The sequence below is a fragment of the Pipistrellus hanaki genome, assembly GCF_964339955.1.
Source record: "Pipistrellus hanaki genome assembly, chromosome: 2".
In the NCBI taxonomy this organism is placed as follows: domain Eukaryota; kingdom Metazoa; phylum Chordata; class Mammalia; order Chiroptera; family Vespertilionidae; genus Pipistrellus; species Pipistrellus hanaki.
The window spans coordinates 147629694-147645348 of NC_140504.1; the positions used below are offsets into that span (position 1 = coordinate 147629694).

A 15655-nucleotide genomic window follows, 5' to 3' on the forward strand; every position below is an offset into this window, starting at 1 on the left:
TTCTCTGCTAACCTTGCTGATCATCTGCCTTTACTCTCCTGGGACTGTCTCCACTGAGGTTTGCACCACCTCCTTCAGGTGCCTGTAGAGAGAGTGGGGCGAAAGTCTTTGTGCACTAACGTCCATACTCCAAAGCCTTTTCATGACCTCCAGGATGGAACTCACAGCACGATACTCTCACAGCCACCACACCCCAGCCCCTTCCTCTCAACCTGCTTACACTTCCTTGAGGTCAGAAGAAACAAGTCTTTTTTCCACCCTATATTATAATTTTTACCCCCTTTTCAGCCTCAATAACAAAAAGAAGCATTCTTCTCTACACTGGTGGAGATGAACATGTGAAAAATGAGCTAAAGAAGTTTAGAAAGAGTTTGATGTTGGTAATTAATACTTCAGGCTTTGCCTGTAAGAAAAGTGAGTTCCCCATCTCACTGTTCCCTCCCACACATGCTCACATGCTTACGAGCTCACACACACACAAACTGACTGTTGACTCTGGCTTGGAGGAAGGTGGCTGTAATAGAGGGGCCTTTTGGGGAGATTATAATGTGACAGTTCACTTAAGGCACCACCTAATCAGAAGCTTTGGGAACATTCAGTATAAAAGGTCTTCAGTCCTAACCATCCAGGTGAAGGACTCAAGATAACCTACCCAGTGAAAGACAGGGTGGGGGAATACTGCCCTTAGAGCTGGTAAGGAGAGGTTCCACCCTGTGTCCTGCACTTTAGGGGACACAGCTCTAGCCTTACCTCCATATCCAAGAGACTGATGAGATCACCCAAAGAGTGAAAATAAGAAAGAAGCAAAGAAGTCTGGGTAGTTCCTCATGGGAAAGGAGTCCCAGGGGCAAAGAAATAGGCCCAGCAGGAGCTGATCTCCTCCAAGCCTGACTTTTAGGCTACTATCTAGGCACCATTAAGCCATGGCTCAAAGTCCATTACTGAGGCTTGTGCAGAATTATTCACTAAATATGTTCTTCCAAGAATGGACCATACCTCAAGGAACATCCCTCTAGGCCCTGGGCAGTTGTTTGTGGTGGTGGTGTGGGGGTATGATGGAACTTACCCAGTGGACAAAAGTGGACAAATACGTTTGAACATCCCACAGTGCAGGAAGAATGGGCAATGGGTTATCAGTGAGATTTCCCCAAACCACCATATTCCAGCATGGACCTTGGAAGAGCCTAAGAACTCTTAAATTCAAAACTGATCTTCCAGGTTGTCTTGAAGCATATTTGTCATGGCAGGAAGATAGAACAGTTTTTATTTAACATTTTGCCAAATTGATTTATAAATTATAAATATTTAAACATACTAGTATGTCTTGCTCTGTGTCCTATAGATGTTACAGATGGAGCACAGTGAGTAGAAGAATCGTTATTAAGTCTGGTGTGTGTATAAAATAATGCTGTAATATAATGCATGTGTATGTAAATTAAAAATCATTTTTAAAAATGCTTTAAAGCCCAAGCTGGTTTTGCTCAGTGAATAGAGTATTGGCCTGTGACTGAAGGGTCATGGGTATGATTCCAGTCAAGGGCACTTACCTCAGTTGCAGGCTTGATCCCTGGTCCTCTCGGCACCCACAGGAGGCAACCAATCAATGTATTTCTCTGTCTCTCTCTCTCCCTTCTACTCTCTCTAAAAAGCAATGGACAAATATCCTCGGGTGAGAATTAACAAAAAGATAAATAAATGTCTTAGGTGTCTTTTTTTAGTAAGACCCAGATTGGAGAAGTAGGGATGTAAAGAAGTAGAAATGCTGCAATTTTTCCCAAATCAAGGTTCTAGCAACACGATGACAGCCACATCCAGGAAGTAGTCCTGTTAATCGGGCTGACTTCCTCACTCTTCTCCATTTCCCTTCCACCTCCCAAGCTGTGTGACTTACCACACTCCTGCATTTTTTCTCGTCCTGTTGCTGAGCTGAATTGTGCCACCTTATGAGCTCCCTTCTGCTCTGCGTATAGTGAAATCCTACTGGTCCTTCCAGGCCTAATACAAAGCCCAACCATGATAAGGTCGGATGATCTCTTTATGTTTCTGTCTCTCCCAGAAGTATTTGCGCCTCTGAGGTCAGGGAGCATATCTGATTCATCTTTGTTTCATCAGGTCCCCTCTGGAATACTACACATTCAGGCATTCACGGAATGTCTTTAAGATAAATGAGTAAATTCTCTGATTCTTATAGCATATGTATCTAGCCTGATGGGTTTAGTACTGGAAGATATACTGAATATATCAGCAGGAGGGCTGTTTCCCCTCTGTGTAGTCTGTCTTACCAACTGATTTAAAATTCTAAAAAGGCTACTGTAGCTATCTTTCTATGAATCTTTCAGAGTAACTCTCATAGTTCTAAGATCACAGTTGGTTTCTAATAATACCTTGTTAAGTTGATTGGAGAAGTAAGGATGTAAAGAAAATGATTTAGGCTGAAAATGGAGACAGGTAGTTTGAAAACGATGGTAAGAATGTCCTATGTCTGCGGATGTATTTTGGTAATGCCGAAGGGGAAGAAAAATTAAAGATTAGACATTATCTCAAGATCCTGCAGTGAGACTTTTATTTTGTTATTTCCTATTACTGTCCTTATTTTTAGGATTCAAAGGTGTGAACTTTGAGGTGATCTCCACTGTCACTACACCCTTCCTGTCTGTCACACTGCAAATAGTTGCATATTTCTAAATTGTTTATAAGCTGGCAAATACCTTCCTAAGTATTATTTTGTCTTAAAAAAGAGTAATGCTGGCACTTTTGACTCTGTATTATCCCCTAGTCCAATCATAGAGCTTTAAAAAACTTCCTACTAATTCGCATTAATCTTTGGAATTTTTTTTCTGAACATTAGCACAGTGGTGAATTAATTTCATTATGACTTTAAGTTGTTTTTAAAAACCATAATAATATGTAATATGGTTGAGATGACTAAAAAAGATCAGTATTATGCCAAAAGCTACATTATTATTAGGCAATATATCAGGACAACACCTTTTCTCATGATTCAAGTCAAATAAAAATGAAGAATAGAGAAGGAGGTGGCTGCTGAAACAAGGGAATCCTCAGCAGCCATGTCTCTTTCACTCACGGGCACGAGACAAGCCAGAAACGGATGTGGTGACAAGCAGACCTGGTGGCCAGAGCAAGCCATTGGATTTGCATTCATTTCTAACTCAGAGAGAACAGAGTGCAATGACACTTTGGGTGATTTAACCTCTTTGAGCCTTGATTTTTTTCATGTTTTATCAAATGATAACATGAATAATGGGCAATATTTGGAGATAATAGTAAATCTTCATAGATTATGGCAAATAGGCTCAACCTTTAATAATCCTATATAATAAAAGAGTAATATGCAAATTGACTGTACCTCCACTGCACTCCACAAGCCATGCCCAATAGGCCAATTAGGAGTGAATATGCAAATTAACCCAACCACGAAGGCAGCGGCCATGGAAAGAGCAGGAGGCTTGAGTTGCCCTGGCAATGGAGTAAGCCAAGCTTTCTGCACACCCTGGCTGGCTTTGGACTCCACTCAAGGCTACAAAATTTCAATTATAGAAGATAAATAAAACCCAACAAAAATGGCTGTAGTCACAGAGCAAGCAGGAGGCTTGGCTCCGCTCAAGGCTACAAAGTTTCAATTATAGAAGATAAATAAGTCCCAGATACCAGGGCCTCAACTTAGGTTGCCAAGGGCCGTTGCTGGCCTACAAACCACCACAGCCCCTCACCCAGGTTACCCCACACCCCAAGGGAACCTCCACCTTGATCTGGGACACCCTTCAGGGCAAACTAACCAGCCCTCACCTGTGCACTAACACACAAGATGGTTGCCCTCATGTGGACACAAGATGGCCGCCACAGATGGCCAGCAGGGAAGGGCAATTGGGAGGGACCAGGCCTGCAAGGAGGGCAGTTGGGGCAATTAAGCCTGCAGGGGAGGGCAGTTAAGGGTGACCAGGGTAGCAGTGATAAACCAATCAGGCTGGCAGGGGAGTGATTAGGGGGTGATCAGGCTGGCAGGCAGAAGTGTCTAGGGGCAATCAGGAAAGCAGACAGGCAGGCAAGCAGTTAGAAGCCAGCAGTCCTGGATTGTGAGAGGGATCCCAGATTGGAGAGGGTTCAGGCTGGGCTGAGGGACACTCCCAACCCCCGCCTCATGCACTAATTTTGTGCAGTGGGCCTCTAGTATATAATAAGGAAATATAAAGTTCTACTCCTTCGATTAAAAAATATTACATCACCAAACACACAAATGTAGCAGTAGAATACACATAACTCCTAAAGAAAAAATACACCACATTTTAGAACCAAGAACTTCACAGGCTAGATACATATGCTATAAGGACAGTAATAGGACATGAATTAAGTCTTGGAGGACAAATTTAAATACCCATGACAGTAAATTCTCTGCCTAATGACTCCTATTTTACAATTTGGGCAACATGCAGATTAAACATTCTTATTATTCCAGAGGACTCGGTGTGTGAAAATATTAGAGAAGATTTTAGATCATTGGAAGATATGTCTATTCACCCAAACAAACAAGAATGATGTAGGCAGAAACTTCTGGGGCTAGTGAATTCCCCTTACCTGGAAGTATTTATGCAAAACATCCACTGAAGGCAGTGTAGCATAATGGGTAAGCATGCCTTCTGGAGATAGATTGCGATTGAAATCCCTGTTCTGCCCCTTTACAAACTGTGGATTTTTTGTGCCTCAGTGTAAAATGGAGATTAAAGCAATGCCTATCCCATATGGTTGTTGTGAGAATTAAATAATTAACAAATGTAAACATACATGAGTGCTATGTTAGCTTTAGACACTGTTAATGGTAATGTTTCTTGGAGGGGATTTTGTAGAAGGAATTCATGCTTTGGATGAGTTTGGATGGATAATCAATAACAGATCTGCATTCTCTGAGATCCCATGATCCTATATTTTTATATTCCCTGCTTTTAAGGGATTAAAATTGCCAATCAATTGAGCGTTGCCTGAGATGTTTTTGAAAAATAAAACAACAAAAGCCAGGCTTCTCTTAAAAAAAATGATTTTAGAGTAACCTTTTTTTGTACTGTAGTGAATAGCTTGTTTGTATAATTATTTATTTATTTTTACACCCTATTTTACAAACTAGCACTTGGGCACCTAGGAGCAACAAGGAGAGAGGTAGAAAGGATAGGGAAATGAGAATAAAAATTAAATTTATTTCTGAATAGATCAGTCTATGAAATGACTTTGTGATGTACCCAAAATAAAGGATGATTGCTTTTGGCCATGGTGAACACATCCATTTGCTTTGAATCTTGAGCTTCATATGTGGACAGGATGTAGCCCTGTTGGGTGTCCTCACCTTGAAATAATGCAGTAATTCCTATGCAAACAGCTTCCTCATTGTTTCCACTACCTTAGTCTTCCTTGTCTCAAATCCATTTGCATAGGACTGTCTGAGTCTTCCTCCTAAATTGCCAATTTGTCCCTGCCTAACACTTCTCAAGAGTTTCCCTCACATCTACAGCATGACAGTAAATTCTCTGCCTAATGACTCCTCATCAACCATGGTGAAGTCTGACACTTTATACCTGTATTTCAAGTGAGGCTAGGGACCACTCAGGGTGTTGTTAATATGTAGCTCCCTGGGCTCCATATTAGTCTGAGTCTCTGCTGCTGGACCCAGAGGTTAATCCAACGATTCCATCCACATTTGGTCTGGCTACCATATGCTGGTCTTTTTTCAGTGCAATTTGAATGGAATGATGTTTGAATGGAATGAAGTCCTCAGATTAACTTCCCTATCAACATTAGTAGCAGCAAGCATTTAACAAAACCCTGATAGAGGCAAATAGCCAAAGACGGCTTAGCCCTTTTCTCCAGCACTATGTCTTCCAGCTGAACCAGACATATAATTCACAGCAGCAAACCTGAAACTCTTGACAGATTAATTCCATAACAAAAATCAATCATGGCACTTGTTGCCGGCATACATAATATTTTGAGTTTCCTGTCTAGCACTACCGTGAAGAGGACCTCCTTGACCTTGACTACATTGAATGTTCAGATACATTAATGTAATCAGCTGATCACTGCATGCCCCATCACAATGTGATCATCTTTCCTGTGGCGTTTCTTAATCCAACATCCTTGCTAGCAGAAAGAATGTCTCTTCTAGCTGAACACAGTACTGATAGCAACATCCTGAGAAAGTCTCATTTTTTGACTGGTCACTGCAGGCAATATGTCAGCCGATTTGCCTGCTAGCTTTTCCCTGAGCAAATATCTGCCAGCCAAAAGGGGGGTGGGGGTGGGGAAGTTGGGAGATCACTCTGAAATCCCAATTTGACCACATATAAAATTCTCTCTGGTTCAGAAAACACTCCTGTTCACAATGAGGGCGCAAGGGGCTAAAGAGAAAAAGAAACATGGACAGGTGACTGGCTGAGCACGTCACCTAACTAACGAGCAAACTGCAGCTGTGGGTTGATGAGGTAGATGAAGTGAGAGAAGAAAAAATGATTTCTTTTTAAGATTAGAGAAGCTGAGGGACTGGGTTACAGCTGACAATGTGAATTGCATTTTGGGCAGAAAAATCCTCCTGAAAAGGGTGATTGACTCTTGCAACAGATTGCTCACCATAGGTAGTCAACATGGGTGAAGACTTTCGCTGTTGATGTCATCTGAGAGACAAAGCTTAGCCTGGAGTGAATGTCACTGGAAGTGTTTTCCCAGAAACTAGGACCATGCTCCAGCTGGTCATTTCCAAATAAAATATTGATATTTGAGCTGTTTAAGAAGGAGAGCTCCATTCCAGCCACTGTGCCCACCATCCCAGCCACTGATGTTTATGCAGAGGCCTTCTGCCTCATGTGTAACCAGAAGTGCCCCTGCATGTCAATCAGACAAAGATGGCTAGGAGACACACCTGGACTCAAAGACCTGCGTGCCTACTGAAGACATCTCATTCTCAAAGCTTTTAATTTGCCATTTTATAAAGTGATCCAGTGGCAAAAGGAAAAGACCTAATTAATCATTTCATTATATGACTGATATAACAAAGTGACAGTGGAAAAAAAATTAGTGTTGGAAAACATCTGTCCCACTCTAGTGCTGAGAGTCTCACAGCCTGGATCAACATCTTACAGATGGAGGTTGTTTTTTTAAAATTGAAATAGAGGGATCTTCAAATAGTATGCTATAGAAATAACCCCAGGGAATAAGCTCCAGGTAAAGTTTGCTCTTCAAACCTGTACATAGAATGTACTGTTCTTATAAATAACAGTACACCCTCTCACAAAGGAAATCATGTTCAAGTTGGCAGTGATTTAATGAATACAAGACAATTATACTGGAGTTTAATGTGTGTTGTTTCTCTTATGCTCAAGGCTTTCCAAAGTGTCTTACTAACAAGCAATTAAAATGCTGAGACCAGAGATGGTGGGCAATGGTGTGACATGTGCTCTTTTCCCAGTTTTCTACAAACTAAAGGCCTGGTGCATGGGATCAGTGCATTGGTGGGGGCATGGCCTGCAGGGATTGCCCGCTGTGGAAGCCCCACCCCGAGGTCAGTCGAGAGGCTGTGGATGTGTCCTCTACATGGCTGCTCCGGCTGTGGGAGCACCACTCATCCAGGTCAGCTGAGCAGCTGCTCCCTCTGTGGAAGTGCACCAACCACCAGGGGGCAGCTTCTGTGTTGAGCATCTGCCCCCTGGTGGTCAGTGCGCATCACAGTGACTGGTCTACTGGTCATTCTGCCATTGGGACACTGGGCTTTTATTATATAGGATTGCCTAGAATATCTTCTTTGATGCTGAAGGAATGTTGATTGCTGATGTCATAGCTATTCCTGCAGTTGTTTGAACAGGCAATAAGATCTAGGCTTCTCTGTAGTTAGTGGAATTTAAGAGAGAACCCCATTTGTAGCCTCTATCATGAATATGGTATAAACCAGTGTGCAGATAGGGCTATGCATGTCTCCTGAAAATGTGCTGTCCAAAGACAGACCACTCAAAAGCACATAAACAAACACTCAGCTTAATTATATTTATTATAAAATTAATAGATGATTAGGATCTAAGTACAGAAAATATGGGTAATCATAAAGAAGTATTACAAGCAATTTATAGTCCCAACCCAGGGAGAATTAAGTGGCATAATGCCTGGTGCATAGTAGGCACCACAAAAAAAATTTGTTAAATAAATACGTCCTTCCAGGCTTTTAATATGCAAATATGTACATTGTTTAAATAAAAATTGGAATATATTGTACCTACGCTTCTGAAACCTGACTGTAAAAAGTTTAAGCACTAGATTGTAAATAGTTTTCCAAGTCATTAAATATTGTAATACCCTGCATGACTGCTTAGTATTACATTTTGGGACATGGCTGGAATTAAAATTAGACAGTATTTAATAACATGGTTTCATTCTTTATTCCATCCAATAAATATTGTTTGAACACTTGCTATGTGCAAGACTCTATTCTAAACACTTGGGCTTCAATATGACACATACAAAATTCTCACTTTCAAATAACTTTTATAGTTTGGGGAGACACCAATTAAGCATAATAACTAAATGTTTGAAGGTGATAAGCACTATGGAAGTTAATAAAGCTGGATAAAAGGAAGAGAACATATCAGAGAAATAGGGGGAGAATAAGAGTAGTAATTTCAAAAGACGAAATTTAAATAATGTCTTAAAGGAGAAGAGGGATTTAATCACATTAAATATTTTTGGGAAAATGTTTCTGGCAAAGGAAGCACCTAATGCAAAAGCCCTAAAGTTGGAATATAATTGGACCAGGAAGGCATTGCAACATGTACAGTAGACGAGAGCAGGAGGACACGGTCAGAGAAGCAAAGAGAAAAAAATCAAGTGTTTTGGCGTTTTCTCTAAGGGAAACCAGAAATCCAGGATGTTTTGAGCAGAGAAATGACCCATTTTCACAGGATTGGCCTCAGCGCTACGCCAAGAATAGAGTGGAGGGGGCAAAGGTGGGAGAGGATGCTACTGCAGGAAAGCATGCAACAGTGACAATGGCTCAAACCAGGATAGGAGAGTGAAGGTGGGAAGCAGTTCAATTGTACAATAGATGGACTTTGAAATTAGTGCCAAACAGTGTATGCTGATGGATGGGATATGGTGTGCAGGAGAAAGAGAAGTGTGATAAGTAATTCAAGGTGTTTAGGATGAGTCACTGGAAGAGTTGAGCTGCCTGGTGTTAAGATGGGGAGGACAGAGGGTGGAGCAGATTTCAGGATTCCGTTGGGCCATGTTAAGCTTGAGGTGTGTGTGAAGCATCCAAATGAAGATGCTGAAGATGCAACTGAACTTAAAAGCTTGGAATTTAGGGACAGTCCAGGAAATATAAGTCTAGGCTGGAGATATAACTTTGGAAGTCAAGAACATAAAGATAACATTGAAGCCAAGAAACTGGGTGATAATCACATAAGTATAAGTGTGGAGGGAAAAGAAATCTAAAATCCTGATTCTAACATTACTATATGTATCAGGAGAAGATGAAGAACTAGTAAAAGAGACAGACAGGAGCAATCATTGAGATGGGAGGAAAACCAAGTGTGTGGGTCCCTAGAAACCAGTTAAAGAAAGCCCATTAAGGAGGAAGGTGATGAGCTATGTCTGCCGCTGACAGGTGTACTGCTGCTAGTCAGGATAGTGCCTTGTGTGCAGTAGAAAAGGCACCCTCTCTCCAGAGATGTGCTCCTGCAAACTGCAGCTCAGCAAGTGCAGCGTGGACTAGATTTCACCCCCATCCCTGCACAACTGTACATGGTAACCCTCACTGCTGCTGGGCAAGGTAAGGACCGAGAATTGATAACCAATTAGAGCAATGCGGATGCCAAGAGTGATACTGGTAGGAGTTTTGGAGAAGTGGTGGTACACAAAAAAACATAAATGTTAAGGGTTTAAGAGAGGAGAGCAGAGCAATTGAGGATAGTGACTATAGACTGCTCTGTGGGGGACATTTGCTGCAAAGAGGAGCAGGGATGTCAGGCAGTAGCTGCTGGGAATCACAAGATGAGAAATATGAGAAACAGCCGTGCATTTGTGTGCTAATGGGAGAGAGGCACAGCATCAGTCTCTCCCGCCTCCACCACTGCAGTGGCTTTCTCGCTGTTTTCTTACATTCACTCTTGCATCCTACATTCTTTCCTCCAAATATCCCGAGTATGATCCTCTTAAGTCATAAACCAAATAATATCATACTCTCTTCTCATCATGCTTAAAATAAAATCCAAAGTCTTCACCATGGTCTGCAAGATCCTGCCTGGCTAAGTCTCTTTCCTCATTTCTTACCATTTGTTTCCTCAAATATGAGCTGCAGCCACCCCAGCTTCCTCCTGCTTCCTCCAACACACCAAGCATGCTCTCCGCTCAGGGCTCCGCACTTGCTGTTCCTCCTACATGGAACTCACTTCCTGTGTTTCACTTGTTCCGTGCCGCACCTCACGTCACCTCCTCAGTCCTTGACCAAACATCATGTGATCTCCCTGTCACTCTCTATTGCTTTATCTCTCTCTCTCTCTCTCTCTCTCTCTCTCTCTCTCTCTCTCTCTCTCTCTCTCTCTCTCTCTCCCCCTTTTCATAACACAAACCTCTATGTGATTTTTTTTTAATTCCTTATTACTATCTTCCCTCCAAAATACAAGTTCCATGAAGATAAGGACTTTGTCTCATTTATACACATTTACCCCTAGTTGGTACAATAATGTCTGACACATAGCAGATACTCAGTAAATATATTTCAAATAATTAAACAATTGAACATATATAATCTATTCTAACAAAAGGTTAATATGCTAATTAGACTGGAGAGACTGGACATCTTCCAGACATCCTTCTGGACAAGCTGCAGCAGCTGCGAGGGCCGAGGGCCGGCAGCACGGGAGAGGCGGCAGCGTGGGCTGGTCCAGCATCACGGCCCCTTTTGCAGAGGCAGCAGGAGAGGAGGTTGTGCAGTCCTGATCCCAGTGCTGCCCCTTCCACAGAGGCAGCCACAGAGGCAGCTGTGTAGGCCCAGTCCCAGCACCATGCCTCTGCAGAGGCTGGACTGGGTGTGACCTGCTGTGCTTCAATCTCCCACAGACCCTCCCCCAGCCGGCCTGGCCCCAGATCACCCCCTTCCCATCAGTGGGTGCGGGGTGGGGACAGCGCTAAGAAGCAAGGGGCAGCAGCCATGGCAAGTGGCATTGGCAGCATCAGTGAGGTGATGGGAGCAGTGCCTTTCCCTGATTGGCACGGTCGCCTTCTGCAGAGGGAGGCCAGACTGTGACTTAGTTCCACTTCTCATAGAGAGCGGGCCTATTCCATCAGTAGGACATCTTCTGAGGGCTCCCAGACTGTGAGAGGCCAGGCTAGACTGAGGGACCCCCTCCCAGTACACACATTTTTGTGCACCACGTCTCTAGTCCTATATAATCCTATATAATAAAAGGCTAATATGCAAATAGACCAAACTGCGGAACAACCAGAACAACTGAACAACCAGTCCCTATGACATGAACTGACCACCAGGATTTGTGTGCGAAACCTGGCAAGCGTTGGCTGTGGTAGAATGGTGAAGTAGGTGAGCGAGGGCACCAGACCAAGGAAGAGCAGCAGTAACTGTCATCGGGGAGAGCCTCTGGTGGTCACTGAGAATTCTTTGCTCCTACGTGCAGTGGTCCCTCCTGGAGCTTACAACTGTTGCCATTGCTGGTCCTGTTCACACCTGCTGCTGCTGCTAGAGCCACCGCTTACAACCACTGCAGGTGCCTGGTGCTGGTCCCAATCACTTGGCACCATCATTGGGTGTGAGCAGTTGCTGCTGGCCTTGATTATCCCTGAGGGCTTCTCTACCTCCCCCTGCTCTTGAGGAGATATTGGGGCAGCAGCTGATGGCACTGGCCCCAGTTGTACCTACTGCTGGTTCCAGCCCCAATAACTCTGTGCCATCACCAAGTGCAGTTGGGGCCAGCACTGTCAGCATGTGGGAGTGGTGGCATCAGGAGAAGACTGCCAGCAGACAGAAGACCAGGGGCTGCAGAGGGAGGGGCTAGGGAGGGGAGTAGAGGATGGGGCAGACCTGTGCCTGTACCTACTGCAGCAAGGTGGCCCACAATTCCTTCCAAGGTGCACGAATTTGTGCACTGGGCCCCTAGTTAACACTATGAATGCTTTCATGCTTTATAAGGTATTGGCAATTCAGAGTCATGGGTTTGAGGTTTGTTGGCCTTTGCAGATGAGTAGAGGAGAGGAGCCCCAAAGAGTACCTTTTTTTTTTTTTCTTCCAGCCTACACATGTGCCCTAAAAATATTCTATCCAAAAGCAAAAGACTTTTAGTTCAATCTATCAGACTCTTTAGGACTTTATTGGAAAGACTCGCTTAGACTATAAAATCAGAGCTGTCCTCTGTTGTGGAAGAAAAGACACTGGCTATGCCTCCAAAGGCCTCGATTCAAGTCTGCCTTCTGTGACTTCTCAGTGCTGTGTGACTTTCTGTAACTCACTACATTTCTCTATGCCTTAGGTCCCTTATTTTCAATTTGTGAGAAATAATATATGTACTTCCATCGCCTCATTGGTGAAGGCCAAGTGAGATATTTGGGATAGTGCTAAACAAATGCACATAAATATTTTCTCCGGATGAAAAGGAAGTGTTTGAAGCTAATCTACGGGGGTGGAGAGAGAACACAGGGTTCTGCTGCAGCACAGGCACCATCTGGCTCTTCAAAATGTGTCCCTCAGGAAGAAAAATGGGATTGTTGTGGAGGCTGCAGTACAGAATCATTTCCAAAGTGATATTTTCCAAAGCTAATAAGTTTGTGATCAAACAATGAGTTTCTGGGGTAAAGGCCACTACTTTCCACCAGCTGACCTAGAAGCAGGTAGCATATATTTAATGTCAAAAGTGTGCTAGCATAGCGGTTTCCACCTATGGAGAAGGGAAAATAAAATGGTGGGGTGCAAGAGTATGGACACCCCTGCTTAGCCTGGAGCAGAAAGAGAAACTTGCCTCCACACCTCCCTGATGCACCACCTGGAACATGCCAGCCTGCCTATCTCTGGAGTGACCACAGGGGGTATTTTAAATACAGTATGTGTGTGTGTTCATTTCAGGAACAGAGGAATTGCCCAAAGGATGTGTAAGCTAGGAACAGCAGGGTAGGGGAGTGGGGATAGAAATAGCTCAGGGTTCTCTTTCATTTTCTCTCTCTCTCCCTCCTGGAAGCATTTTCTTTCTACTCTTTCCTGCTCCGGTCCCTTCTCCCACCATAACCTTCCTCTGCTCACTCATGCTTCTGCTTGCTGAACCTGCGTCACTCTATTTGCCGTGGCCCAGATAAATAGACTCTCAGTTTCCCAGTTCCAAATATTTATTAAGAAATCTCATTGGGCCCAGCTGGTGTGGTTCAGTGGTTCAGTGTCGAATGAACTATGAACCAGGAGGTCATAGTAGGATTCCTGATCAGGACACATGCCCGGGTTGTAGGCTCAATCCCCAGTAGTGGGTGCATAGGAGGAAGCCAATCAATGATTCTCATCATTGATGTTTCTATTTCTCTCTCCCTCTCCCTTCCTTTCTGAAATCAATAAAAGAATGTATTTGTTTAAAAATCTCATTGGCCCAGCCCACATAAACATTTTGAGCTTGGCCACATAAATTATGGGTCACTGGTCTCTTTATTCTGGACTGTCCTTGAGAGAGATGCCCATCCCTGGACAACAATGGCGGCCAGCTTGAGGTCAGGTGTTGCACGGCATGGCTGGGCCTGTTTGCAGAGATGTGGGCTTGGATAGATTCCCTGAGAAGGGGGTTGTATGGCACAGGCATTATAAATGATACCTTGCTAAGGGGAGGGCTTGTTGTGTGTGGGAATGTCCTCTGTAGTTTCTTCTAGAATTATTGTTTATCCAAAGGTAGAAAGCTGTTACTCAAAGAGGCTGGCTCAGCAAGTTACCTAATCTTCCACCTGAAATATTGCCTATCAATCTAAAATATTTTATGTCAGCCTTATTAATGTGCAAGGCTAACAAACTGATTTCTAATGTTAAAAAAAAAAAGGCTAGACAGGAAGACTCATTAAATTGTAAAAGCTATTTCACTATACACACTTTTACTGCGGGAGACCCAGGCTGTGCAATCTATACCCCATACAGTGGGGTACTTCCTGGGACCCTCCACACAATGCCCCCTCTGTGATGCCCACTCACCAGATTCTGATTCAGTTCTTCAAGAGACTCTTCCCAGTTCCTAGCAGTGAGAACTGGACACCAGACCAGGAAGTCATATTTCCAGAAACATTCTTCAGCTGTACAAACCCAAGCAAGCTTTCAGAACAACTGAGAGAACGCATTAAGCCTTTCTCCTGACAGATTGAAAGCAGAAGCTTCATTGGCCAGATGGAGGTGAGTGGGCTCCCTGCTCTGACCACCAATGCCCCGGATGCCACCTTTCTGGAAAAGTGATTTTTTGTGTCATTGGCATAGAGAAGGGAAATTGAAAATGCTCTTCCTTTAGGTACTTGGCTACCCGCACTGCCTGAGTGTGCAACTGGCCCAGGGTTTAGACAATTCCATGGCCTCCTGAGAGATTTTCTCAGAGCAGGAGCTGGTGAGGATCTGCACTATCAGCTTCCTCCCACAGTGTAAAGTGCAGTGAAGTCCTTATGCCCATCCCACTCCCTTCCCCCGTTACATCCAGATGCCTGTGTCTTCTGGGACTATCTTGAAGTGTGGGCTCCTATGGCTTTCTTTGTGATACCCAGTGCCCAGCCCCATTGCCATTTATTTAAAAGAAGAATGAGGAGCTCTGGCTAAATAAAGTGTGGAAATATCAGATAACATGCCTAGGGCTGGTAAGTGACAGAACTCCTAGCAGAGTGCCTGAAAAGCAGGCCATCAGTCAGCCATTATTGAATGAATAAAAGACAGAATTTAAATCCACCCTTCCGTTCCAAAGGCAACATGGTTTTCATTAGGATAGTCCACTTCCATTTTAAGTGTCTTTCATTAAAGAGCACTCAGAGAAAAGGCATTCTTAATTTGACATGTGACCTCTGAAAAAGAAACACAATGTTTTGATATTGAATAATCACACCATAGCAATGCTAGTGTAAAGACCGCAGGCCTTTAGTCATCCTGACCATCCTCCTGGTCATGAATAAACAGCAGGCCACAGTGGGCCTGGAATTACTTTTGTGTTTGGTAATGAAATTCTAACTGGGACTAGTATTAGTTTCAATGAATGCCAGAAGGGAAGAATTTCACTCGAGATGATTGTGTTGCCCTGACTGTGATACACAGACCTAGATGTCAGTCTTCCCTGTGGAGAAGAGCAGCATGATCAGATGAGGATACGCAATGACTCAGACCCAAGTAGGACCTTTCCTGAGATTCTTCGGGAAAGCTAATTCATGACTGCTTCATGTTTTTAAGGCTGGCTGAAAATGATCACTGTGGAATATTGCTGTGGTGTAACCTGTCACCATTTAGAAATTGGCATAAAGTTAGATAACCTATCCAGGACTGTTATCTTGATCAAGCAGTATAAAATAACTTGTTCACTGCTAAGGCAGGACCATAGCATGGATGCAGTTAGCACTGGGTGAGTACTCCCCTTAGTATTTAACTAGAGTCCCAGTGCATGAAAATTCA

General features: G+C 43.5%; 1 protein-coding gene across 1 annotated transcript in view; it reads right to left on the reverse strand.

Annotated features, from left to right (window-relative positions):
• Positions 1-22: 22 nt before the first annotated feature.
• Positions 23-15655, reverse strand: part of ST6GALNAC3 (ST6 N-acetylgalactosaminide alpha-2,6-sialyltransferase 3) — a 571191-nt gene continuing 555558 nt past the window's right edge. The window contains exon 4 of the mRNA XM_084872192.1: positions 23-82. Within this exon, the coding sequence (XP_084728318.1) occupies positions 31-82 (52 nt within the window). The 3' untranslated portion in view covers positions 23-30. The remainder of the gene's footprint in view (positions 83-15655) is intronic.